We start from the raw sequence: 26311 nt of genomic DNA, 5'->3' as shown, positions 1-26311 counted from the left end.
ACCAAAAACACAGGGCCCTTCCCGGCGGCCTAGTAGTTAAGACTCCGCACTTCCACTGCGGGGGCTGGGGGTGTGCGGGGGTGGAGCACAGGGTTGACCACTGGTCAGGGAACTAAGATCCCGCATGCCACCAAAAACAAACAAACAAAAAAACCCCACCTACAATAAGGGAGTTCCAGCAAGATCTCAGGATACAAGATAAACACACGAAAACATTTTTTCTACATACTAACAATGAATCTGAATACTAAAACACACAGTACCATTTGTAATTGCTAAAAAGAAAACCCACTTAGGTGTAAATCTAATAAAACATCTAAGGACCTGTATGCTGAAAACTACAAAACGCTGATGAATGACACCAAAGATTTCAATAAATGGACACGTACACGTGGATTGAAAGATGCAGCTGAGTAAAGATGTCAGTTCCACCCAAACTGATACAAAGGTTTAACATAGTTCCTACCAAAATCCCAACAAGATTTTTCTTTTATATGTAGACAAGATTATTCTAAAATTTAAAACTAAAACAACTCTGGAAAAGAACAAAGTGGGAGAGATCAGTCCATTTGATTTCAGGACCTATTAAATTGCTATAATAATCAAGACAGTGTGAAGAGACAGATGCATCGGTCAAAGGAACAGAACAGACAACCCAGAAATAGACACAGCAAATATGCCAAAAGATGCAAAAGTTATTCAACGGAGGAAAGATACACTTTACAACAAATGGTGCTGAAACAACTGGACATCTATAGGCAAAAAAAATTTTTAAAAAGAAACAATGGATCACGAACTTACATGCAAATTGAAACTGTAAAATTTTAGAAAAAAAACAATCTTCACAACCAAGGACTAAAGAATTCTTAGACATGACACCAAAAGCATAATCCATAAAAGAAAATCAGTAAGTTGTAATTCACCAAAATTTTAAACTTTCGCTCTGCAAAAGAATCCTGTTAAGAGGATGAAAAAATAAGCTACAGATTAGGAAAAAAATATCTGCAAACGAAAAACCCAATAAAGCCTAGTATTTAGAATATATAAAGAATTCTCAAAACTCAGCAGTAAAAACAACAATCTAATTAGAAAATGGGCAAAAGACATGAACAGACATTTCACAAGGTGAAACAAGCACATGAAAAAATATACCTTAGCCACTATGGAAATGCAAATAAAACCCACAATGAGATAGCACCACACACCTACCAGAGTGGCTGAAATAGAAAACAGTGACAATACCAAATCCTGGAGTGGATGTGGGAGAATACTCCCACATTGCTGGTGGGAACGTACAGCTGTACAGGCACTCTGAAAAAGCTCGGCAGCTTCTTTTAAAACTTAAATATGCAGTAACCGTACGACCTGGCAACTGCACTCCTAGACATTTAGCTAAGAGAAAAGAAAACCAATGTTTACACAAGAACCTGTAATGAATGTTCATAGCAGCTTTATTTGGAATAGCCCAAAACTGGAAACCACCCAGATGTCCTTAGACAGGACAGTGAGTATATGATGGAACACCACACAGCCATCAAAAAGGAATGAGCCATTGACACGTGCAACAGCCTGGAGGAGATTCCAGAACATTATGCTGAGTGAAAAAAGCCAGTCCCAATGGTTACATACTGTTAAGATCCCATTTATACAACATTCTTGAAATGACAAAATTATAGAGATGATGGACAGATTAGTGGTTGCCAGGAATTAGGGATAGTGGCCAGAGGGGGTGGGGGTGGGGCTCTAATAAAGGGTCTGTCGGAGGGAGATCCTAGGGAGGAACAGTTCTGTATCTAGATTGCAGTGGTGGTTACACAAACCTACATGTGATAAGATGCTATAGAACTATATGCCCACATTGCACCAGTGTCAGATTCCTGGTCTTGATACTGCACTGTAACTATGTAAGATGTAATCATCGAGGAAAACTGGGTGAAGGGTACATGGGACCTCTATCTTTGCAACTTCCTATGAATCTGTTAATTATTTCAAAGTAACAAGTTACTTAGGAAAAAAAAAAAAAGCAATAGCTCTAAATGCAACCTGGTGTCCTGGATTGGATCCTGCAACAGAAAAGGGACATGATGGAAAATCTGATAAAAATCCAAGTCTGTAATTTAGTTAATAGTTTTGTACCCATGTTAATTTTTTAGTTTCGATAAATGCACCAAGGTTATGTGAGATATTCAGGGAAGCGGGTGTGAAGGGTCTATGATCTGTGAACCTAAAATAATTTTAAAGAATAAAATCCTGATGCCTGGACTGGTTAAATCAGAATCCCTGGGGGGTGGGCCCCAGGTATCAGTATTTTTAATTTGCCAGGTGATTTCCAAGGTGCAGCCAAAGTTAAGAACCACTGTTCTGGAGAGAGAGAATTTTAAAGTATCTACTTCCCACCTGGGTTTGCTCCTGGAGAGAATTCCTTGAGAAAAGTCTCTCGGTGAGCATGCCACTGTTTTTTGGCCTTCATTCCCACTGATCCTGGATAAGGACCCAAATACCTTTGGGAAAGGTTCCAGAAATCCTGCCCCCTCCCCATCCTTGGTCCCCGTGATGCCCTGGTTTCTGCGCAGCTGAAGCACTGTGGAAGGTGACTTTAGGTGAACCAGAAGGCGAGACAAATACCTTCTCATTCCCGCTTCTCTAAAACCCCAGAGCTAGAAAAGGAAAGTAGCAAAGAGCTTGAAATGTTTCAGAGATCTAAGAAAAACTCCGATGTCATGTTCTTTTTTCCAAAGGACGGAGAGGGTTCCACCTGGTTCACAACCAGCCCTGGCCGCCCTGGCCACCCTCCACGCACCTGACAGCCACACGGCGCCCCCAGGGGGGCCGCGGGCTGCCCTCCCCGGAACCCCACGACAAAGGCTTAGGTGCAACAGAGCGGTCCCTTCCTCCCACGTGTGACCTCTTCTTAAAACACAGGAAACGACAATACTGTTAGTGGCGACTGAGCCAGGCAGGCCGAGGAGTGGCAGGAGGAAGAGGTTCCTCAGCCCCGCGGGGCCAGCGTGAGAAAGCCACCTGCACAGGAGGGAGCGGGGCTGGTGTGACAGGCTTGCTTCCAGGTTTGGCACATGGGACAGGCTGGGCGTGTGCTCTGAAGCATGGCATCGTAAGGGAAGCCTGAAAGGTCACGGTGGCCAAGGCCACGGATGTGAACCCCCAGCCCACACTGGTGCTGCCAGCAGCAGGAGGCCGGCAGATGAAAAGCAGAGAGAGAACAGGTCACGGCCGCAGAGAGGCGGTAACCGTGCACTCACGTGGTGGCTTGGCCAGAAGAGGTATAAACACACTGCACTGTCACAGGAGGCTGGCCCAGGGACTGGAGGTGGCACTGTTCCTTTCATTCCATTCGGAAGCAGGCCTGGAGGGCTGGCCCCGGCGGACGCCCATCTCCTAAAGGGGGGCAGGACCTGCTGAGGCTCCTGGCACCAGCCTCTGGTTCTGAGAGCAGCCAGGACCCGCGTCCACGAGGGCCATCTAAAACGTGGCCTGCAGGGGATGCGGACAGGCTGGCAGGAAGCCGCTCCTTGGCTCGCTCCAGTTCCCCACGTGATTGTCCGTTCCCCAGACCTGGGGCTGCCTGCCAAGCGGTTAAACTCCCGGGTTCCGCCCAGGGCTCTCCTCCGCCGGGAGGCCGGGTCTGCTGTGGCTGGACCCTAGAGGGGAGAGGGAAAATCAGCATCGGAGCCCGTACAGGCAGCGGGTCCCCTGACCCCAGGTGTTCAGTCCTCTTTAGGACGGGAAGGGGCAGGGGGGCGGGGGGCCGAGGAGCCTCAGGCCTCCTCGGGAGACATCGAGGCAGAGCTGGGAGCGTTTAGTTAGGAAAACGCTCAGCCTCGTGAGGGAAAACCACTGCCGGGACGGATGCCATCACTGAGAGGCAGGGCTCCTGCCCGTGAGAGGCCGAGGCCATAAGGCCAGGCAGGAGGCGGCTGCCCAGACAACGCAGCAGGCGCTGGAAGGGAGCTTTTGTTTCCAAGGCTGAGCAGGCATTTCATGGTCCCTCCTGCCCTCCAGAAAAATGAGATGAGAAGTAGGGACAGGAAGCACCCACTCACCCCCATGGAGAAGTGCCCCCCATCTGGGGGGAGAGGTCTGCAGTGGCCCCCAGCAGCTAACAGGCTGGCAAAGGAAAGCAAAGAGAAGGTAAAGTAAAAGGCAAGATATTTACCTTGCGTGTTGTCTTAAAACAAAAAATGCTCACTAGTTCACAATTATCAACTGCAGTTTCCAAATGTGCCAAAGAGGGAAAGGCCTACTGGGAAAGCTAGAGAGAGGAGAGGGAAAGGGAGAGGAAGGGGGAGGGGAGGGAGAGAGGGAGGGGAGGGAGGGGAGGGAGAGAGAGAGGGAGGGGGGGGGGAGAGGGAGAGGGAGGGAGAGAGAGAGAAGACCAGCTATGGAGCTGCTCCGGCAGAACCACTCCGCTCGGGCAGCTTGGGCAGCACCGCAGAGGCAGGGCCGCGGGGGCGAGAGCGGCCCAGGAGGCTCGGTGTCAAGCTCGGACTCTCCCTGGGAATCCCGCTCTGGGACTGATCGATGTGGAGGGGGTTTTCCGAATGTGAAGCAGCGGACCAGGGTTCCGGAAGGTGTTTCTGTAAAGGGCCAGTCTTCTTAGGCTTTGCAGGCCTCGGGGGCAACGAGGCAACTCCACCTGCAGCCGAGTACAATCCCTCAGCAGATGGGCACCTCCAGTAAAACGTTACGAGAACAGGCAGATTTGGCCCTCACGCCATTTGCCGACCCGGCTGAAGGCAGCTCAAAATCATCGTGCTTTCCAAGCATTTCAGACACTTCTCTGCTGAGGAAGCTAGAGCCAGTCACCCAGAGGATGGCTCTGACCTGCACCATTTCAGCAGCGCCCCGGGGACGTGTCCAACACGTGTAGCGACACTGAGCTCCCCGGGCAGTGAAGCAACAAGTTAACAGAGATAAAGTGCAAGACCCTGAGGGCCACCCAGGGCCAATGTCAGGCCGCACCTAGGGGAAAATCACCAACATCACGACTACAGAACAGGGGCTGGTTGGTAATCCATTACAAAGAGGAAATGACCCATGAGCCACTAAAAACGATTCTCTCAGAGGACTGCCTCACGAGCCACTGAAGCCACAAAAGGATTAAAAACCCTCTGGGTATGTGATAAAAGATGAAATGAAAGGAAAAACCAGGATTCTTAGATTTAAGTTTGTACCTTATACACAACCTGTGCAGTCAGAGTAGCAGATGGAGCCAGAAAAGGCTCACATGTGAGGAAACCAAAGCCAAAAGGCTCACATTTTGAAAAACAAAAACGTCTCGGCCTTCGAGACCCGAGTCTAACTTGACGGTGTGAACCTCTGTGTGAGGGGTGCCTCACAAAATAAAAGACCGTCACAGTGGGTAAACAGAGGCGCAGGCTCCGCCCTAAGAGGTCAATGAAGGGTCCGTTCATTCCAAAAGGACCGTGACCAGGCCCAGATCCAGGACCCAACACAACCCCCCAGGGTCCTTCACCAGCACCACAGATGGGGCTCGCAGGAGTGGAGCCACCGACGCAGCTCAGGAAGCACCTTTCCATTATAAAAACACGTTTCCCTTCTCAAACGTGGGTCCGGTAACCAAGGGTGCATCCAAGCCAGAGTGCCCGTCTCTCCCGGCCTCCGACTCTTTACCTGTAAAATGGGCATGACAACTACCACCTCTCAAAACTTCAGGGAAGTTTTCTTAGATGAGTCAGGACGAGGAGAGCCCTTAGCACAGTGCTTGGCATGGGAAGTGTTAAGAGCTCGGCGTCCCCACTGCAGGGTAAGGGGGATGCAGCATAGGCGGTCAGGCCCCTGCAGTTCCTTCCACGGCCTCTCCCAAGCCACGCCAAGCCCTGGAGGACCTCAGACCCCAACCTAGGAGCTCCGTCAGCATAAAAGTACCTTTTCGAATAACAAGGACAAGAAAGTTCCCTGATGTGTTTTACCACTCCCACCCAAAGCCCACCCTTCACAGGCTCCTTTTTTATTTTCCCTCCTTACACTCTAGCGTGGGGTTTCCCATCCCACTCTGCAAAGTCTGTTTCTTCCTGCTCCCAGTGGAATGCCTGGATGGGACCAAACGCCACAGGAGGTGCTCTTCTGGGTTTTGGGGATGGTGTCCACCAGCCACCTACCTTCTGAGCCAGGCCCACTGGTGACCCAAATCTTCACTTTCTAGGTGACCTAACTCTAACCCCAAATGACCCAATACAGCGCCTGAACGTGACCATACTCCCACTTAGCAACTACAGTTAACCCTTGAACAACTCAGGTTTGAACTGCGTGGGTCCACTTATGTGCAGATTATTTTTCAACAGTAAATACTCCAGCACTACACAGGCTGTAGCTGGTTGAATCTGCGGATGTAGAACCACAAATACAGAGGACCGACCACGTTATACACAGATTTTTGACTGTGCAGAGGGTTGGCGCCCCTAACCTGCTGTTGTTCAAGGGTCAACTGTATCCTCTAATTGAATCAACCCACCCTACAGGCCCTGGAGAGAAAATGCTGACTTACACGCTCCTACTCAGAATGTCAGCTGACGTATAGCTCAGCGGTGACGAGTTATTAAAAACACAAGAAGGGGGCTTCCCTGGTGGCGCAGTGGTTGAGAATCTGCCTGCTAATGCGGGGGACACGGGTTCGAGCCCTGGTCTGGGAGGATCCCACATGCCGCGGAGCAACTAGGCCCGTGAGCCACAACTACTGAGCCTGCACGTCTGGAGCCTGTGCTCCGCAACAAGAGAGGCCGCGATAGTGACAGGCCTGCGCACCGTGATGAAGAGTGGCCCCTGCTTGCCACAACTAGAGAAAGCTCTCGCACAGAAACGAAGACCCAACACAGCAAAAATAAATAAGTAAATTAATAAACTCCTACCCCCAACATCTTCTAAAAAAAAAAACACAAGAAGGGAGAGAGAAAAGAACGGGGAGACAAAAGGGAAAAAGAACAAATGTAGGGCAGGGCGAGGGCAGAGAGAGCAGGGCTGTGTGTGCAGCCAGGACGGCAAAGGGCACGCTCGCCCTGGGGTCAAGGCCGCAGGATGCAGCCGCACGGGGCTCACCTGTGGCTGCGGCTGTCTTGTCACCAAGGAGCCGGGTCTGGCTGCCTGGGACGGCCTGGAGGTCCGCGTTCTCAGGGGACTGCGGCACGGCCTGGGCTCGGGTGGCCAGGAGTGCATTGAGGTACTGCAGCCGCGTGACCTGGGGCACAGGAAGCGTTGCAACTCGTGCAGCTGGACGGAGAAGGTGAGGTGAGGGGCCACACCCCTCCCTCCTGCCCTCAAGCCCCCAAACCAGGGTTGGGGGGTGGGGGGGGGTGCAGGGCAGAAGCGTTGTTAACATCTCCAAGGAAGCTAGGTGCTTAGGCCACCAGCAGACAGAGGGGCCAGGCCATCCACCCTCCACAGCAAGTACAAGGTCTTGCTCTGGGAAGTCTCAGATAGACTCAATCAGAATTTATTCTTAATCCATTCAAATGTGTGACCAGCTGGTCTAGCCCTCGGGGACGCAAAGCTGGTTAAAAGCCAGCACCAGTGAGCAGCCCAGACGGTCACCTTGATGAGCTGCAGGTCAGAGAGGGCCCTCACAGTGTAGTCAGGACAGTATGCAGACAAGCGGGTGCCTTCGGCGGGCTCGGGCAGCGGGTCGTGGCGGATGGACTGGAGCGAGGACACCGGGGACTGGTGAACTATGAGAGGACAGTGGGTGACGGAGCAGGCCAGCCCCACCCAGCCTCTGAGATCCACCCCACAAATCACCCTGGTGAGGGAATACAGCCAGGGGCTCTGAAAAGGATGGCAAACATGCTCCTCCTGGGGAAAGTTGTGCAGTGGTGGGGAGAGCAACAAAGATGAGCCCCAAAGAAATGCTGCCCCACCCCCCATGCAGCCCGCAGACGAGAAGGGCCAGCACGCCCCAAGGCAGACTGCCTTGCAGGAGGCACGGGATCTGCAGGAAGGACAGGCCGGACGCAGGGCACTGGAGAGCCTCGGCAACGCCCATCCAGCCGCCGACCCCTGCCTCCAGCTCTGGGACGGCTGCAGCTTACCCGAGGACGGCGCCGTCAGGGCGGACACTCCATAGTAGGTGAAGGCCCCATTCTCGAATTTCAAGCCCTCTTTCCCAATCTCCACCTCAACCCTGCCCTGGGAGGTCGGGGAAGAGGGGGAGGAGAGAGGGACAGGGAAATAAAGAGGTGGACAGGTTATCCTTCCTGCCAGCAAAGAGCACAAGGAGAGAGCACCGACCCCACTTATCCAGGGCGGGTGCATCTGGATCTTCCTTCCGCTTCTCAGACCCTCCCCACTTCCTAAGCAAGCAGCGGGCTCCAGGCCGGGCTCGCAGGTACCTGCAGGATGAGGATGAAATAGTCCACCGGCTGGCTGCGCTGGTACAGGTAGTGGTGGGCGGCCAGGCGGTCGCTCTCGTCAAACCTCACTTCCTGGTTGACGCTGGGATGCTTCAGCAGGTGCAGCAGGACCTTCTCGGAGATTCGCAGCGGGCTGAATACATCCACCTCTGCCCCACAGGGGAAACAGGTGCGGGGACAGTGTCCACCGGGCCCAGCACAGCCCGTGTACCCGCCCGCCTCCCGCTGCATGCCTCGGCTCCCCCAGCCCCCCACAACACCCACCCGGCCGTGGCTCTCCGCCACCCACAGAGGAGCCGCCTTCAAGTGACCCGAGCTAATGACAGGGCGGCAGAGAGAGTCGCCAAAGTTCTCCTGGACACCCTCCTGCTTACTGGGAATGGGGGGGGGGTCTCCTGATCCACTGGCCGGTGAGCAGGGACGAGGCCCACCCTCACCCTCACCCTCACCTCGGGAAAGGAAGCGCTGGGTGGCCAAGAGCAGCTGAGGCGAGATTTTCACTTTATAGTCATCGTCAGACACCTTGAACAGGGAGAATTCCTCTTTCTGCCTGAGAGGGGCGCTCAGAGACACAGGCTTCTTCTTCACCATGGTGTCTCCTGGGGCGGGGAGAAGAGGGCCTGCTTAGGCTCCAGCAGCCCTCCATCAACATGAGCGGACCAAGGGGCACATTGCCTCTCCCTCCCCACAAGGCCTCGGGGCTCCTGGGGGGACAGCATCAGGGCACTGCTGTCTTGACAGCACCTGGCGGCCAACTCCACCCAGGCAGTGATCTGGTGCCCCGTCAGAGGGGCGGCAGCTTGCATTCCAGCGATGTCCCGAGAAGTAGCAGAGAGGCCTGCTCCCTCCTCGGAGCTGGGAGAAGATAATGCCGATATGATGGCAAACAGCTTATATAAAACAACAGGCCCCTCACTAGAAAGCACATGTTCGAGGATTACTGGTGCCAAACAGCCGCTAACCTGCAGACCCCGTGCCTACGGCAGTCCGAGATGCCAAACCAAAATGCTGCATTTGGGGGACAGACACGTGGGCAGAGATTCACTTCCAAGCTCACAGGGCGGGCAGCTCAGTGTCCCAGAGGGCCCACGTGAGGCCCGCCGTCAAGCATGGGCTCTGCGTCTGCCCTGCAGACCGCAGCTGCCATCCCAAGAGTCAGGCACTTCTAAAACACAATCACAGGCCCCACGATCATCTGTTTGGGGAAGAACCTCTCAGCAGTAAAGAATGGGCTTCTTTGAGAAGACACTTCTATACAACAGAACAAGAGAACGCAAACGGACCAAGGAAGATAAAGACTGGGAAAAAGCCCGTTAAAGGCAGAGCTCCAGGCAAGCCCTGGGACTGCAAAGCCACCCATGGGACGCACCCCCACGGCTCTGCGTCCAGGCACACGTGTGAGCCCTCCCTCCTGCAAGGGGCAATCCCGGCCTACGCAGGGGAAAGGAGACGGGGCCTGGGTACGTGACGGCTCTGACCCGAGATCCAGCCCCGCTCCTGACAACACGGAGACCTGCCATCCTCTGATACACAGGTCTCTGTAAGCTCGAAAGACCGGCTGAGCCAGAAAAGCGCCAGGGCCACGACTCACGGTAGTCTTCAGACTCGTCCAGGATCTCGGACTTGATGATCTCCTCGATGACGTCCTCCAGGGTGACCAGGCCCAGCACCTCGTAGAAGGGGTCACCTTCGCCCTCGTTGTTCACCTTCTGCACGATGGCCAGGTGGGACTTCCCTGCAGGGAGGGACACCTGCGTTACAGCTTGCTAGGGGACCTCCTGTTTTCCTTAGTCCCATGTGACTGGCCTATCACAAGGACAGAGGCTGATGTCTATGTTCCCACAACAGGCCAGGCACCAGGAGAGACTCTTCCTAGGTGCCCGTGAGGAGTAAGTCTTGGACCCCATGTCCACCTGCCCAAGTCCCCCCAGGCAGCGGCGGAGCTGGAGTCACCCCGGGTCTGTGCGACTCCACGCCGTAAACGTGGTTTAGACAAGGATGCATCTGGACCACAACAGACACCGTAAACAGCAGCAACCGGACCGTGGACACAGGGCGCCGACACCAAAGACGCTGGCTCCCCGGGGACAGTCTGAATGCGGAAGCCGAGAGGGGCCACCCCGCCTGAGTCTCCAAAGGGAGCATTCCCAATTCTGAAGGCTGCCCTGTATTTCCAGAAGCCGAGGTGCATGAAAGTCACCCAGGGGATGAAGATGATGATAATCAGCCAGTTAGAGCCCAAACTGTGCGGGAGGAAGAGCAGGAAGCTGCAACTCTTCTCCTTCCTCCTCTGCATCCTCCTCAGGGGAGCTAACTGCTTGTTTTACGAGAAAATGTAAGCTTGAGAAAAGCCCAGCCTGAGTGCTGGGGAATGTTAGGGAAGCTTCAAGAATATACTCTGTTTCAGGTAAGTGCTTTTTCTCCATAAAGCTTTATGCTTGTCCAAAAGCCACAGAATGTGGGACTTCCCTGGCGGTCCAGTGGTTAAGACTTCGCCTTCCAATGCAGGGGGTGCGGGTTCGATCCCTGGTCGGAGAGCTAAGATCCCGCATGCCTCAGGGCCAGAAAACCAAAACATAAAACATAAGCAATATTGTAACAAATTCAATAAGGACTTTAAAAATGGTTCACGTTAAAAAAACCATTTAAAAAAACAAAAAGAAACAGAATGCAAGCCATACAGGTAATTTAAAACTTTTGAGTAGCTACGTTAAAAAAATTAAAGAGACAGAAATGAAATTAATAGCATTTTATGATCAACTCAATATAATCAAAGTATCATTTCAACGTGCGGTCAATATAAACATATGAATTGATATTTTTCCTTTTTTGGGTACTAAGTCTTTGATATCTGGTGTGTGTTTGGCACTCACCGCACATCTCAATTCAGACTGGTTACCGTTCAAGAACTCAGCAGCCACTTGTGGGTAGTGGCTACTGGACTGGACTGTGCAGGTCTAGGATATGGAACTGAGAGCAAACTCATCTCAAGCATGCCCCCACCCCTTTTTAACAGTATTTTTTTTCACTGAAGTACAGCCGATTTACAATATTGTTAGTTCACACTGTGTACAGCAAAGTGTTTCAGTTATATTTTTTCAGATTATTTTCCATTATAGTTATTACAAGGTTTTGAATATAGTTCCCTGTGCTATACAGTAAATCCTTGTTGCTTATCTATTTTATGTATAGTAGTTTGTATATGTTAATCCCACACTCCTAATTTATCCCTCCCCCCCTTTGGTAACCATAAGTTTGTTTTCTATGTCTGTTTCTGTTTTGCATAATTTGTATTATTTTTAGATTCCACATAAAAGTGATATATAATATTTGTCTTTCTGTCTGACTTACTTCATTAAGTATAATATTCTCTAGGTTCATCCACGTTGCTGCAAATGACGTCACTTTATTCTTTTTCATGGCTGAGTAGTATTCACTTGCATATGTACCACATCTTATTTATCCATTCATCTGTTGATAGACATTTAGGTTGCTGCCCCTTTTTATTACTAGTGAATAAAGCATAGGGTAAAAGCCGGCCTGGACCTGCATGTAAAGGGGTGCTTGCTTCAAGAATCCTTTGGTAAAGCAAAAAGTCAAGCTCACCTCTTTGTGTGAATCCTACTTTACATACCTTGGGTTCAATGACAATGTAGTGATTGGGTTTAGAAGCACATGCTTTGGAAGCAGCTGGCATGCCCCTGCCTCATTCTTTCAGCATCTGTGCCCCCTGCCCCGCCCCCAGTAATCAGGTATAGGAAGACCTCTGCTCCAAAGTTGGAGGGAATGAAAATGTCAAGAGTCAAGTAAAAGCTATTATTATTAGACCACTAACCAGATGATCAAAAAAGGAAGGAGGCTGTAAAAGGATAAAAAGATCACATTTACTGTATATCATCAAATCCAAGATGTCATCAATCATGAGACATCCTGGTTACAGAGATGTTAAAATACAAAAAAAACCGTGCAACTGAGAACTGAAGAAATGCAGTACAGGCCTACGTCATTTCAATGTGCTTCGCAGATACTGCTTTTTTTTTTTTTTTCCAACAAACTGAAGGTGTGTGGCAATGCTTCGTCGAGCAAGTCTATCGGCACCATTTTTCAGACAGCATCTGCTCACTCTGTGTGTCACATTTTGGTAATTCTTCCAGATTTTCAAACTCCATTATTATTATATCTGTTAAGGCAATCTGTGATCTTACTACTGTAATTGTTTTGGGGGAGCGCCACCAACTGCACCCACATAAGACGGGGAACTTGATCGATACTGTGTATGTCTGCTCCACCAACCGGTCATCCCCTGTCTCTCTCCCTCTCCTCTCTTCTCTCCCTGTTCCCTGAGACACAACAATACTGAAATTTAGGCCAATTAATAACCCTACAATAATAGGCTCTAAGTGTTCAAGTGAAAGGAAGAATCACAGGCCTCTCACTTTAAAACAAAAGCTAGAAATGATTAAGCTTAGCAAGGAAGGCATGTCAAAAGCTGAGACAGGCTGAAAATTAGGCCTCGTGCACCAAACGGCCAAGTCGTGAATGCAAAGGGACAGTTCTTGAAGGAAATTAAAAGAGCTACTCCAGGGCTTCCCTGGTGGCGCAGTGGTTAAGAATCCGCCTGCCAATGCAGGGGACACGGGTTCGAGCCCTGGTCCAGGAAGATCCCACATGCTGTGGACCAACTAAGCCTGTGTGCCACAACTACTGAGCCCACGTGCCACAATTACTGAAGCCCGCACACCTAGAGCCCATGCTCCGCAACAAGAGAAGCCACCGCAATGAGAAGCCTGCGCACCGCAAAGAAGAGTAGCCACCGCTCACCACAACTAGAGAAAGCCCGCGCGCAGCAACGAAGACCCAATGCAGCCAAAAATAAATAATAAATAAATAATTTAAAAAAAATTTTTTTTTTTTTTTTCTTTGCGATAGTAATTTTATTTCCTTCACCCAAAAGTAGAATTGCTGGATCATATGGTAGTTCTATTTTTAATTTTTTTTTTTTTTTTTTTTTAAACATCTTTATTGGGGTATAATTGCTTTACAATGGTGTGTTAGTTTCTGCTTTATAACAAAGTGAATCAGCTATACATATACATATGTTCCCATATGTCTTCCCTCTTGCGTCTCCCTCCCTCCCACTCTCCCCATCCCACCCTTCCAGGCTGTCACAAAGCACCGAGCTAATATCCCTGTGCCTTGCGGCTGCTTCCCCCCAGCTATCTACCTTACTACGTTTGTTAGTGTGTATATGTCCATGACTCTCTCTCGCCCTGTCAAAACTCACCCCTCCCCCTCCCCATACCCTCAAGTCCGTTCTCCAGTAGGTCTGCGTCTTTATTCCTATCTTACCCCTAGGTTCTTCATGACATTTTTTTCCCTTAAATTCCATATATATGTGTTAGCATACGGTATTTGTCTTTTTCTTTCTGACTTACTTCACTCTGTATGACAGACTCTAGGTCTATCCATCTCATTACAAATAGCTCAATTTCATTTCTTTTTAAGGCTGAGTAATATTCCATTGTGTATATGTGCCACATCTTCTTTATCCATTCATCCGATGATGGGCGCTTAGGTTGTTTCCATGTCCTGGCTATTGTAAATAGAGCTGCAATGAACATTTTGGTACATGACTCTTTTTGAATTTTGGTTTTCTCAGGGTATATGCCAAGTAGTGGGATTGCTGGGTCATATGGTAATTCTATTTGTAGTTTTTTAAGGAACCTCCATACTGTTCTCCACAGTGGCTGAACCAATTCACATTCCCACCAGCAGTGCAAGAGTGTCCCCTTTTCTCCACACCCTTTCCAGCATTTATTGTTTCTAGATTTTTTGATGATGGCCATTCTGACTGGTGTGAGATGATATCTCATTGTAGTTTTGATTTGCATTTCTCTAATGATTAATGATGTTGAGCATTCTTTCATGTGTTTGTTGGCATTCTGTATATCTTCTTTGGAGAAATGTCTATTTAGGTCTTCTGCCCATTTTTGGATGGGGTTGAAAAAAAAAAATTTTTAAATAAATAAGAGCTGCTCCAAAAAATAAAAATAAACAAACAAGCAAATAAATGTGCTACTCCAGTGAACATGTGAATGGTAAGAAAGCCAAACAGCCTTCTTGCTGATATGGAGAAAGTTCGAGTGGTCTGGATAGAAGATCAAACCAGCTACAACATTCCCTTACCCAAAAACCTAACCCAGGGCAAGGCCCCACCTCTCAATTCTATCAAGGCTAAGAGAGGTGAGGGAGCTGCAGATGAAAAGAAGCTACCAGAGATCGGTTCATGACGTTTAAGGAAAGCTGTCTCCATAACATAAAAGAGTAAGGTGAAACAGCAAGTGCTGGTGTAGAAGCTGCAAAAAGTTATCCAGAAGATTTAGTTAAGATCATTAATGAAGGTAGTTACACGACACAACAGATGTTCGATGTGGACAAAACCACCTTATATTAGAAGAAGATGCCATCTAGGACTTTGACAGCCAGAGAGGAAAAGCCAAGGCCTGGTTTTAAAGCTTCAAAGGACACGCTGACCCTCTTGTTACGGGCTAATGCAGTTAGCAGGTGATTTTAAGTTGAAGCCGATGCTCACTTACCATTCCAAAAATCCTAGGGCCCTTGAGAATGACGCTCAATTTACTCTGCCTGTGCTCTATAAATGGAACAATAAAGGCTGACAACACGTTGGTTTACCGAATATTTTAAGCCCACTGTTGAGAGCCAATGCTCAGAAAAAAGATTCCTTTTAAAGTAGTACCGCTCGTTAGCAATGCACCTGGTCACCCAAGAGCTCTGATGGAGCTGTATAAGGAGACGAATGCTATTTTCATGACTGCTAACAGAACATCATACTGTAGCCCATGGATCAAGGAGTAATTTCAACTTTCAAGTCTTACTATTTAAGAACTACATTACGTAAGGCTACACCTGCCATAGGTAGAGATTCCCCTGATGGATGTGGGCAAACTCAATCGAAAACCTTCTGGAAAGGATTCACCATTCTAGATGCCATTAAGAACATTCATGATTTATGAAGAGAGATCAAAATATCAACACTGATAGGAGTTTGGAAGAAGTTGATTCCAACCCTCATGGATGACTTTGAGGGGTTCAAGACTTCATGAAGGAAGGTAACTGCAGATGTGGTAGGACGAGCAAGGGAACTAGAATGAGAAGTGGAGCCTGAAGGTGTGACTGAAGTGCTGCCACCTCAGGATAAAACTTTAATGGACGAGGAGTTGCTTCTCACGGGTGAGCAAAGAAAGTGGTTTCTTGAGATGGGAACTACTCTTGGTAAAGATGTTGCAAAGACCGTTGAAATGGCAACAAAGGATTTAGAACATCATACGAACTTAACTGATAAGGGGTTGGGGTTGGCAGGGTTTGACAGGACTGACTCCAATTTTGGAAGAAGTTTTACTGTGGATAAAATGCTATCAAAGCGCTGGGTGCTTCAGAGACATCGCTGGTGCACGGAAGAGCCAACTGATAGAGCAAGCTTCACTGGCACCTTAAGAAACTGCCACAGCGACCCCAATCAGCAGCCACCACCCTGATGAGCCAGCAACCACCAACATCGAGGCAAGACTCTCCACCATCAAAAAGTTTATAACTCGCTGAAGGCTCAGATGGTGGTTAACATTTTTTAGCCATAAAGGTTTTTTAGTTTGATTTTCTGCGGGACCACGCTGCACAGCATGTGGGATCTTAGTTCCCCAACCAGGGATCAAACCTGCTTGCTTGCTTGCTTGCTTGCTTTCTTATTTATTTATTTATTTTTGCGGTACGCGGGCCTCTCACTGTTGTGGCCTCTCCCGCCGCAGAGCACAGGCTCCGGACGCGCAGGCTCAGCGGCCATGGCTCACGGGCGCAGCCGCTCCGCAGCATGTGGGATCTTCCCGGACCGGGGCATGAACCCACGTCCCCTGCATCGGCAGGCGGACTCTCAACCACTGCGCCACCAGGGAAGCCCTATGATATCTTTTTCTGGTTTTGATATTCAGGGTGATGGTGGCTTCGTAGAATGAATTTGGGAGTGTTTCTCCCTCTGCAATTTTTTGCAAGAGTTTGAGAAGGATTGGTGTTTACTCTTCGCTAGATGTTTGATAGAATTCACCTGTGAAGCCATTCGGTCCTGGACTTTTGTTTGCTGGAAGATTTTTAATTACAGTTTCAATTTCATTACTTGTGATTGGTCTGTTTATATATTTTCTAATTCTTTCTGGTTCAGTCTTGGAAAATTGTACCTTTCCAAGAATTTGTCCATTTCTTCGTGGCTGTCCATTTTATTGGCACATAGCTGTTTGTAACAGTCTATTATAATCCTTTGTATTTCTGCAGTGTTGGTTGTGATTTTTCCTTTTTCATTTCTAATTTTATTGATGTGAGTCCTCTCCCTTTTTTTCTTAATGAGTCTGACTAAGGGTATATCAATTTTGTTTATCTTCTCAAAGAACCAGCTTTTAGTTTTATTGATCTTTGCTATTGTTTCCTTCGTTTCTATTTCAGACGCGGAGTTAGCATCTCCCCACAACTAGGGCGCCTGCCGTCTGCTTGTGGGGGACTCTGACCCCCAAGGAGACGGGAGGAACCCCAGAGTGAACCGGTAGGACACAGCGGGAACGAGGGGGGAGGAGAAGTGGAGGCCAGACAAGATCAGCGCCCCTGAGGCCAGGAGATCAGGAGAGGCAGGTGGGAGGGACCCTCCAGGAAGAGCAGGAGAGGAGTGGAGGGCAACTGCCCCGCCCACTCAGGCACAAGGAGCCTGCTGAGCTCCCAAGCTGGTTCCCCCCTCCAAAGCCCCATCCAGGCTGCGTGGGTCCTGGGGGCACAGGAGGGAGAACAGGGAGATCAGGAGAGGCAGGCAGGAGGGGTGCAGGCAGGAGGGGTCCTGCCAGAGGAGCAGGAGAGAAGCGGAGGGCAACTGCCCCGCCCACTCAGGCACAAGGAGCCTGCTGAGCTCCCAGACCAATCCCCCGCCTTCCAAGGCCCCTCCAGGCTGCGTGGGTCCTTGTGGGCATAGGAGAGAGGCCAGGTGGGGATCAGGAGAGGCAGGCAGGAGGGGCCCTCCAGGAGGAGCAGAAGAAGAGAGAAGGGTGTTTTCCCCACCCACTTGAGCCCAGGAAGCCTGCTGGGCTCCCAGGTGAGATCCCCTGCCCTCTGAGACCAGGGGTGTGGGGCCGCCTGGGCTCCTTCTGTTCCTTGAGCCTAAGCCCCACCCCCCACAGCCCCCAGGGCCTTTTCCAGCCCTGTGGGTCCTGAGCATAGGCCCCGCCCACCACCCAAACCTCGCCCTTGCTTAGGCCCCGCCCTCCACAGCCAAGGCCTTCCCCCGCCACCTTTTTTTTTTATTTTCCCTCCACCTCTTTTTTACTACTGTGGTACTGATGTACCTTCCCGTTGTTGATTCATCTATATTTTTATTTCTAACATATCTAACTATGTTATCTGTTAGTTTCCTAGTCTAATTTTATTTTTTACTTTGTTATTGTTCTTTTTTATTTTTTATTTTTGCCACCCCACACGGCTTGCGGGATCTTGATTCGCAAGCCCAGGGTCGGGCGGAAGCTCCGGCGGTGGGAGCTCCGAGGCCGAACCATCAGACTAACAGAGAACCTCAGACCCCAGGGAATATTCATCAGAGTGAGGTCTCACAGTGTTCAGCACCAAGACCCAGCTCTACCAGTGTTGGATGCCTCAGGCCAAACAACCAGTAAAACAGGAACACAATCCCAGTCATAAAAAAAAAAGAGACGGCAAAAAAAATATGTCACAGATGAAGGAGCAAGGGAAAACCTACAAGACCAAATAAATGAAGAGGAAACAGGCAATCTACCTGGAAAAGAATTCAGAGTAACAATAGTAAATATGATCCAGAATCTCAGAAATAGAATGGAAGCACAGATTGAGAAAATACAAGAAATGTTTAACAAAGATCTAGAAGAACTAAAGAACAAACAGAGGTGAACAACACAATAACTGAAATGAAAAATACACTATAAGGAATCAATAACAGAATAACGGAGGCAGAAGAATGAATAAGTGAGCTGGAAGACAAAATGGTGGAAATAAATGCCAAGGAGCAGAATAAAGAATGAAAAGAATTGAAGACAATCTCAGAGACCTCTGGGACAACACTAAACACACCAACATTCGAATTACAGGGGTCCCAGAAGAAGAAGAGAAAAAGAAAGGGTCTGAGAAAATATTTGAAGAGATTATAGTGGAAAACTTCCCTAACATGGGAAAGGAAATAGTCACCCAAGTCCAGGAAGCACAGAGAGTCCCATTCAGAATAAACCCTAGGAAAAACACCCCAAGACACATATTAATCAAGCTAACAAAAATTAAATTCAAAGAGAAAATATTAAAAGCAGCAAGGGAAAAACAAAAAATAACATACAAAGGAGTCCCCATAAGGTTATCAGCTGATTTTTCAGTGGAAACTCTGCAGGCCAGAAGGGAGTGGCAGGATATACTTAAAGAGATGAAAGAGAAAAACCTACAACCAAGATTACTCTACCCAGCAAGGATCTCATTCAGATTTGATGGAGAAGTCAAAAGTTTTTCAGTCAAAGAAAAGCTAAGAGAATTCAACACCATCAAACCAGCTTTACAACAAATGCTAAAGGAACTTCTCTAAGCGGGAAACACAAGAGAAGAAAAAGACACACAAAAACAGACCCAAAACAATTAAGAAAATGGTAATAGGAACATACATATCGATAATAACCTTGAATGTAAGTGGATTAAATGCCCCAACCAAGACAAAGACTGGCTGAATGGATACAAAAACAAGACCCATATATATGCTGTCTACAAAAGACCCACTTCAGACCTAGGGACACATACAGACTGAAAGTGAAGGGATGGAGAAAGATATTCCATGCAAATGGAAATCATAAGAAAGCTGGAGTAGCAACACTCATGTCAGATAAAACAGACTTTAAAATAAAGACTGTTACAAGAGATAAGGAGGGACACTACATAATGATCAATCCAAGAAGAAGATATAACAATTATAAATGTTTTTGCACCCAACATAGGAGCACCTCAATACGTAAGGCAAATGCTAACAACCATGAAAGGAGAAATCGACAGTAACACAATAATAGTAGGGGACTTTAACACCCCACTTACACCAATGGACAGATCGTCCAAACAAAAAATAAATATGGAAATATAAGCTTTAAATGACACAATAGACCAGATAGATCTCACTGATATTTATAGAACATTCCACCCCAAAGTGGCAGAATACACTTTCTTCTCAAGTGCACATGGAACATTCTCCAGGATAGATCACATCTTGGGTCACAAATCAAGCCTTGGAAAATTTAAGAAAACTGAAATCGTATCAAGCATCTTTTCTGACCACAACACTCTGAGATTGTAAATCAATTACAGGAAAAAAACCTGTAAAAACACAAATATGTGGAGGCTAAACAGTGCACTACTAAATAACCAAGAGATCACTGAAAAAAATCAAAGAAATAAAAAAATACATGGACACAAATGACAACGAAAGCACGACCACCCAAAACCCATGGGACGCAGCAAAAGCAGTTCTAAGAGGGAAGTTCATAGCAATTCAATCTCACCTCAAGAAACAAGAAACAGCTCAAATAAACAATCTTACCCTACACGTAAAACATAACTTTTATATACATTGAGAAACCAAAACACTTGTATGACTTGCTTTACTGTGGTGGTCTGGAACTGAACCCACAATATCTCCAAGGCATGCCTATACTTAGGGCTTGCTTACTGTGTGCCAGCCACCAAATGCTTTATTCATTTACTAACTTACCAAACCCTCTGGCAACTCTATAAGGCACATATTATGATTTGCATTTTACAGTTCACAGAGAAAACTGAGGCCAAAAGAGGTTCAGTGACCCTGCCAAGCTGGAACCCAGGCAGCTGGCTCTGAGTCCACTCTCCTAACACTCCCCCCACCCCACTCAAGTGACTTTCACTGAGGAGAACAAAAGACTGAATCTTAGGAGCCCCCTCCCCTCTGGGAGATAGGCATGGTGCCAAGTTCAGGGCCCCACTGAAGAGAAGCCAGCAGCCCTCTTTAAGGGCTCTACCATCCTGGAACAAAAATTGAAGGTGGAAATGCCCACATTAAGTTCCCTCCCCGCTTCCCAGGAGGAAGGGGCTAGGGGTCCCTGGGGAACTGTCTGCCCATTCCTGCTGAGACAGAGGCACTGAATGAGGAATGTGGCATTTCCAGACGCTTCCCACCCCTTGGTGTTTGGGCTGGAATGGCTCACGCCGGCAGGCAGGCAGCACTGCTACGAGGGCCCCAACAGCTCTGCCACGGGATACAAATCCGTTAGGCCACATTAGGAAGGCCGAGGCTCGACACACAATGTGGGTCAACGGTCTTCTGGGATTTCGGGAGCCAAAGCCCAGGTTCTAGATGGCCATCTGGGAGCAGAGGACCCACTTCAGCCCCCTTCTTCCACAAAGCCAGTCCCTTTGGCAGGTTACCTACAGGAATGACTAAGTTCTACCTTGCTTTCAAAACGTCTATAAAATGGGCGCAAGGTTCTCAGTGATGAAATGATTCAATAATGAACAGAAGAAAGAAGAGCCCTCGCAAGGTCCCCCAAACAGTGGCCACGTGATCTAACCTTAAGGCAGAATGTTTGAGGGGTCCAGGAGGCAACCAGAAAGGAGTAAGGGGCACACAGAGAACGGGAAGCTGGAGGGATTCAAGCTTCTCATCTGATAGGATAAAATGCCCTGAAGATATGGGGCCCCCTGGCTGGCTGACTGCAAACACGGACACAGGCCCCAAGACAGGTGCCGTCGGCTCTCCCCGCGAAAGCTCTACAGAGCCGCAGGCCAGGGGTAGATGGCACACCTGCCGACGTCGACCAGGAAGCTCTGAAAAGCTCTAGAGTTCTGATTTTAGTTAGCAGGCTCGAGAACGCTCACAAATGACAGGGATGCTAGAGGACCCTTCCATAATGCCTATTTTCTAGGACATTCCTAAAAATGCAGCTGGCGATGAAATTCCTCTGCCTTCCCTCTTTAGCGTTTTTTTAAAAAAACTGTCTGAACGTATCCTGTGAGAAAACTACTATGTGACCATCCCTCACAGATGTCTGAGCAGGTCTGACTCTTCAGAGTTGGGGCAATCCTTTGGCTTCTGACAGGCAATGAACCACAACTCAGGGTTTAAAGCAGACTCCGAAAAGTGCACCCATCCTAATCCCTCCTTTGGCTGAATGTCCTTGAAGTCACTGGTGGTTGTCACTGGGGGTTGACAAAGAAGGCAGGGGTTAATAGCTTTAAAGAAAATACATGCTACTTACTACACCTCCAAAGTACGCGGGGCTTCCCTGGTGGCGCAGTGGTTGAGAGTCTGCCTGCCAATGCAGGGGACACGGGTTCAAGCCCTGGTCTGGGAAGATCCCACGTGCCACGGAGCAGCTGGGCCCGTGAGCTACAAATACTGAGCTCTGCGCGTCTGGAGCCTGTGCTCCGCAGCAAGAGAGGCCGCGACAGTGAGAGGCCCGCGCACCGCGATGAAGAGTGGCCCCCGCTTGCCACAACTAGAGAAAGCCCTCGCACAGAAACGAAGACCCAACACAGCCAAAAATAAATAAATGAATAAATAAATTTAAAAAAAAAAAAAAAAAAAAAAACAAAGTACGCGCTCCCCCTGGCAATGCCTGCACAAAACAATCAGCTGTCACCTCAAGTCTGCACAGTGACTGAGGGGCACCTCACCGGGGAAGGTGCCTCTCCCAGACTATAGAGTTCCAAAACTGTGCTCTGAAGGAGAGAAAGAAACAGGGCCCGGAATGGCAGTAGCTGCCAAGATGCCAGGGCCTCCAGCTTCGGGAATTCAGAGGGACCACCGTCTCATACACTTGACAGAGAGACAGGAAGGGGATTGGTTCCTAAAACCTCACGCACCAGGAAGGCTGCGATATGCCCTTTGTTCATGAACAGAGGAATGATGAAGAGTGTTAGGCTAATAAGGACTTTAGTGAGGAAACACAAAGCTATCTGCCAAAGGACTGCACTGCACGAGAGCAGAGAAAGCCCAGGATGTCACAGGAAAGACGTGGCCATCTTGCCCTGAGAATGGCCCTCACTCTCCACAGGACTCAGGAGGCAGAGGGGACTGAAGAGCCCCCCATTCAACCTCCAGACTGCACCCCTCCCCCACTGCCTTCTAGAAGGAGGCTCTCCAGAGCCACCCCAAGGCCACCACCCCAGAACAGAAGCATCCTGCACTGGCCTTCCCTCCCTACCAGCGACTTCCTACCAACACTTCGACCTAAACCCACTCGACTCCCCCATCTTAAGATCCCCCATCTTAAAACCAAAGAGCAGAAGGCCTCCTGCCCGCCCAGCCTCTCCCAGCCACTGCCCCCTGGCTTACGCTCTGCAGCCATACCTCCCGGAAGGCCTGTCTCCTTGGGCTGTCGTACTTCAATCCCCAGCACCCCACTCCATGGCACCACAACTGCTCTGCAAAGGTCAAGGGTATCCTGGTTGCTGGATCCAAAGGACATGACGCCATCCTCTCTCCTGATCACTCTCCTTCCCTTAGCTTCCAGGGTGTTCCAGGGTCTGGCTCTCCTCCGCAGCCCCTCCTCTCTGCCCTCCACCCCTTCCCTGCTGTGGCCCTCTTTAGGCTCCGCTTCCTAGGACCACTTCAACACAGACGTCCAGCTCCTTCCCTCCTGCTTGGGGCTTTCACTTGCATCTCACTGCACATCAACTAATCCTAGGAGCCTGCCTCTCGGGCCACTGCACAGCCACAAATTCCCGTGTCCAGAACGAACTCGTCTGCCTGCCACCCGCCACCGCCCCCAAGCCCTCTCTTCCCTGCGTGTGCTCTGCCTCAGGGAAGGTCAAGGCCACCACCAAGCCAAAATGCACGTTCATCCTCGGCTCCTCTTCTTGCCCCCCAGTCCCTGGGCTAACCACGAAATCCTCCTAAGCCCACCTTCAACTGCCCTCCAGGCCCGCTGTGCACCCCTGTTCAGGCTACCACCACCTCTCACTGGACCCCCCAACCACTGGGACCCCACAACTGTGGTCTCCACACCAGTCAGTGATCTGTGCAAACCACTCAGATGGTGCCACGCTCTGCTCAGTCGCCGCCCTGGTGGTCAAGCCCGGCCTCCCCAGGGCCTCAAGCTGGAAGGCGGCAGGGGCAGGATGGCACCCTCCCCTGCTGACTCCAGGGCCTGCACGGCTGGCCACCAGGCCACGAGAATCCCCACTGCCTCAGAGACTACAGTACTACTCAGAGACAGAGTACTTGCTACTGGGGGGTGCTGCCTGGCCCCCGACCCAGGCTCCTCTCCCCAGTGAAGGGCTGCGTGGCTACTCTCTGAAGAAACAGCCAGGAGCTTATCAGAGATTCTCTAGCAAAGCAGCCAGGGCTGCCCATCAAAGTCTCCCACCGAGATCCCCAGATACAGTAATAACAGTTACTGCCTAACTTCAACACCCTTCAGCAGGAGGTGGTGCGCGAGAGCGCCCACTAGTGGCCTCCATACAGCAGTGCTAATGCAGGAGTAACATGGTCACTACTGCAGAGCTTGGCCTCCCTGCCCTGACAGTCAAGGGGCTCACAGGGGCCTGGAGACTTCACAGCTGCCAGGAAGATGAGGGGGAGCTGCTCAGTTCTCCGCCGCAATTATTCAGTCTTTAGGGTGAAGCTCATCCAGAGTCCTGAGGTGTCTCCAAGCCCACCCTGCAGTTCAGGTGTGAAAAGCCTGGCTAGTGGCCAAGTGTCCTCTGGGGAGGACACCCAAGCCCAACAACGGCGAGGGAGACTGCAGGGGAATCCAAACCTTCACAATGCGAGAGTCTCAGTTTTTACCAGGGTGAAAAGAGAGGGTGAAAATATGGAGTTGAGAGAACTTGAGACCTTACTCGGGGTTTAAAAAAAAAAAGTAATGGGAGACTAATTGGTATCCATCAAGTTGCTTCTGGTGAAATTACAGTGGAAGTTTCTTCCACACCTGTAGAAAAACGTTTACCAATCATTCCCTTTCCCTTCCTTTTACCAATCAGGAAGGTAGCAGCCCATCAGTGACCTTAACAATGATGCCCTGGAAACATCACAGGACCAGATACTTTTATATGTGTGCAGACAGGAGCGTCCAGGTACCTTAAGCCTATACTCTTCTATGTTCTTTCCTTTTCTATCCAAGAGTTTGGACCTGCTACAAAGCCAAAGGCCACAGAGATGACCTGGTAAAGAGCTGGAGAGTTAGAGCCAAGTAGACATACCTCCCCAAACTGGGGGCCTGCCAGGAGAAGGGGACTTTTGCTGTCTATAGCACTGTCAGTTTCAGAGCCACAGCCTTTAAATGATATTTCGAAGGGTCATTCGGAGCTGCAAAGCCATCCTCTTCATTAAAAGGGCCCTTAGAGGCTTCCCTGTCCTCCACGAGGGTGGGACCCTTCCCCAGAAGCTTCCCTAAACCCCCACTCCTTCTGCAGGGCGCTGACATGCGAGTCCCCTCCGTGATTCCCCGGCCGTTACCTCGTTTGAACTCCTCCAGGACGGCGTCCAGCTTGGTGTCATTGAAGACGAAGTGGAGTGGGTGGCTGTAGAAGCGGGTGATTGTGCTGAGCGGCGTGCAGTCTTCGGGGTCCACGAAGGCCAAGTCTTTGAGGTAGAGCATGTCCACGATGTTGGAACGCTCGTCCTCGTACACAGGGATGCGCGTGTGGCCGCTCTGCATGATGCTGGCCAGGACGCCGAAGTCCAGCACGGTGCTGGCGTCCAGCATGAAGCAGTCCTCGAGGGGCGTGAGCACGTCCTCCACGGTCCGGCAGGGCAGCACGCCCTTGCTGAGATCGCTGTAGGGGTCGCTGCCGCCGCGCGCCAGTTCCAGCACGCGCTCGCGCAGCCGCCCTGGCCGCGCCGCCAGCTCCAGCAGCTGGCCCACGGGCAGCGCCACGGGCAAGGTGAGCAGCACTGCCAGGCGGCTGAGGATCAGTGCGCGCGGCGCCAGCGCCAACGTCCAGCGCCCGCTCACGGCAGCCGGCACCACCTCGCCCACCAAGAACATGAGCCCCGCGCTGCCGAGCACTGCAGGCACGGCGCGCTGGCCGGCCGCGCGGTACAGCAGCACCGCCAGCGCCGCCTGCGCCAGGCTGGCCAGCAGCAGCAGCGCGCCCAGGGCGCAGCCGGCCCAGCGCCGCGCGGGCTCCAGGCGCCGCGCCGCCGCACGCTCCGCCTCCGACCCGCTCTCGCGCAGCACCTGCACCTCGGCTGGCGCCAGCGCCAGCGCGCTCAGCTGCAGGCCCCGCGCCAGCGCCGCCAGCGCCAGCAGCCCCGCCGCCCCCAGGCCCAGAGCCCAGGGCGGCGCCGCCTCCTCGGCTGCCCCGCCGCCCGGCTCCACACGCACGGCCAGCAGCGCCGAATGCGGGCGCACGGCCTCGGCGCGCAGGCGCAGCAGCGCGCGCCACTCGCCCTTCGGGGCCGCCGCCTCGCTGCTCTGCTCCCCGCGCACCGCCAGCAGCGCCGAGTGCGGGCGCACAGCCTCAGCGCGCAGGCGCAGCAGCGCACGCCACTCGCCCGTGGGGGCCGCCGCCTCGTCGGACGCCGCGGCCGGCCCGCCCTCGGGGCAACCCGCCCCCTCAGGGGCCACCCAGGACCAGGAGCTGTTGGCGAAGCCCGAGCCGAAAAGGCGCAGGCGGAAGGTGGCCTCCGGAGCGGCCCGCATCTCCCCTCCGCGCGCCCACCCCGCGCCCGCCGCTCCGTCCTCCTCCAGACAGACACCCAGCACTCGCGGGCCCGACGCCGCCTCCCCGGCGGCGTTGCCCAGGCAGAGCGCGGCGAGCAACCAGCCTAGCCGACCCGCCGCCGCCGCCGCCGCCGCCGCCGCCATCGCCTGCTGCCCCCTCTCGGCCTCCCGCGCAGCCTACCCCTCCGC

General features: G+C 50.9%; 2 protein-coding genes across 8 annotated transcripts in view; both read right to left on the bottom strand.

The window, feature by feature from the left end:
• Positions 1-1428: 1428 nt before the first annotated feature.
• On the bottom strand, positions 1429-26311 carry CNNM3 (cyclin and CBS domain divalent metal cation transport mediator 3). 7 transcript variants are annotated; one of them, XR_004352723.1, is made up of 9 exons: positions 24913-26311; positions 9973-10116; positions 8831-8980; positions 8361-8530; positions 8061-8157; positions 7567-7700; positions 7075-7213; positions 4062-4270; positions 1429-3659 (listed from the first exon to the last, which is right to left on the bottom strand). XR_004352723.1 is itself a non-coding variant. In XM_032652312.1 (9 exons), the coding sequence occupies exons 1-8, from the start codon at positions 26264-26266 to the stop codon at positions 4221-4223; spliced, it is 2238 nt and encodes a 745-aa protein (XP_032508203.1). In that variant the 5' UTR covers positions 26267-26311; the 3' UTR covers positions 1429-3659; positions 4175-4220. The 7 variants fall into 7 exon arrangements, 5 of the variants coding, with proteins under 5 accessions (XP_032508203.1, XP_032508202.1, XP_032508204.1 ...); XR_004352724.1 differs by having other exon boundaries at positions 4062-4125; positions 24913-26310; XM_032652312.1 differs by having other exon boundaries at positions 4175-4270.
• The window catches only part of CNNM4 (cyclin and CBS domain divalent metal cation transport mediator 4), a 43308-nt gene continuing 40237 nt past the window's right edge, over positions 23241-26311 (bottom strand). Inside the window, exon 8 of the transcript XR_004352725.1 lies at positions 23241-23252. The gene's annotated coding sequence lies outside the window, so the exon portion shown is untranslated. The remainder of the gene's footprint in view (positions 23253-26311) is intronic.

Source organism: Phocoena sinus, chromosome 13 (genome assembly GCF_008692025.1).
Source record: "Phocoena sinus isolate mPhoSin1 chromosome 13, mPhoSin1.pri, whole genome shotgun sequence".
Lineage (NCBI taxonomy): Eukaryota > Metazoa > Chordata > Mammalia > Artiodactyla > Phocoenidae > Phocoena > Phocoena sinus.
Note: the sequence above shows the minus strand (reverse complement) of the source record. Positions and strands in the feature narration are given on the sequence as shown.

Bases quoted from the DNA above. Each gene is read 5' to 3' on its own strand.
- CNNM3 (XM_032652309.1), bottom strand. From the start codon at position 26,266: ATGGCGGCGGCGGCGGCGGCGGCGGCGGCGGGTCGGCTAGGCTGGTTG. The intron at 8,158-8,360 runs GTACCTGCGAGC...CCGACCTCCCAG, and splicing joins ATTTCATCCTCATCCTGCAG to GGCAGGGTTGAGGTGGAGAT. The intron at 7,701-8,060 runs GTAAGCTGCAGC...GTCCTCTCATAG, and splicing joins CCTGACGGCGCCGTCCTCGG to TTCACCAGTCCCCGGTGTCC.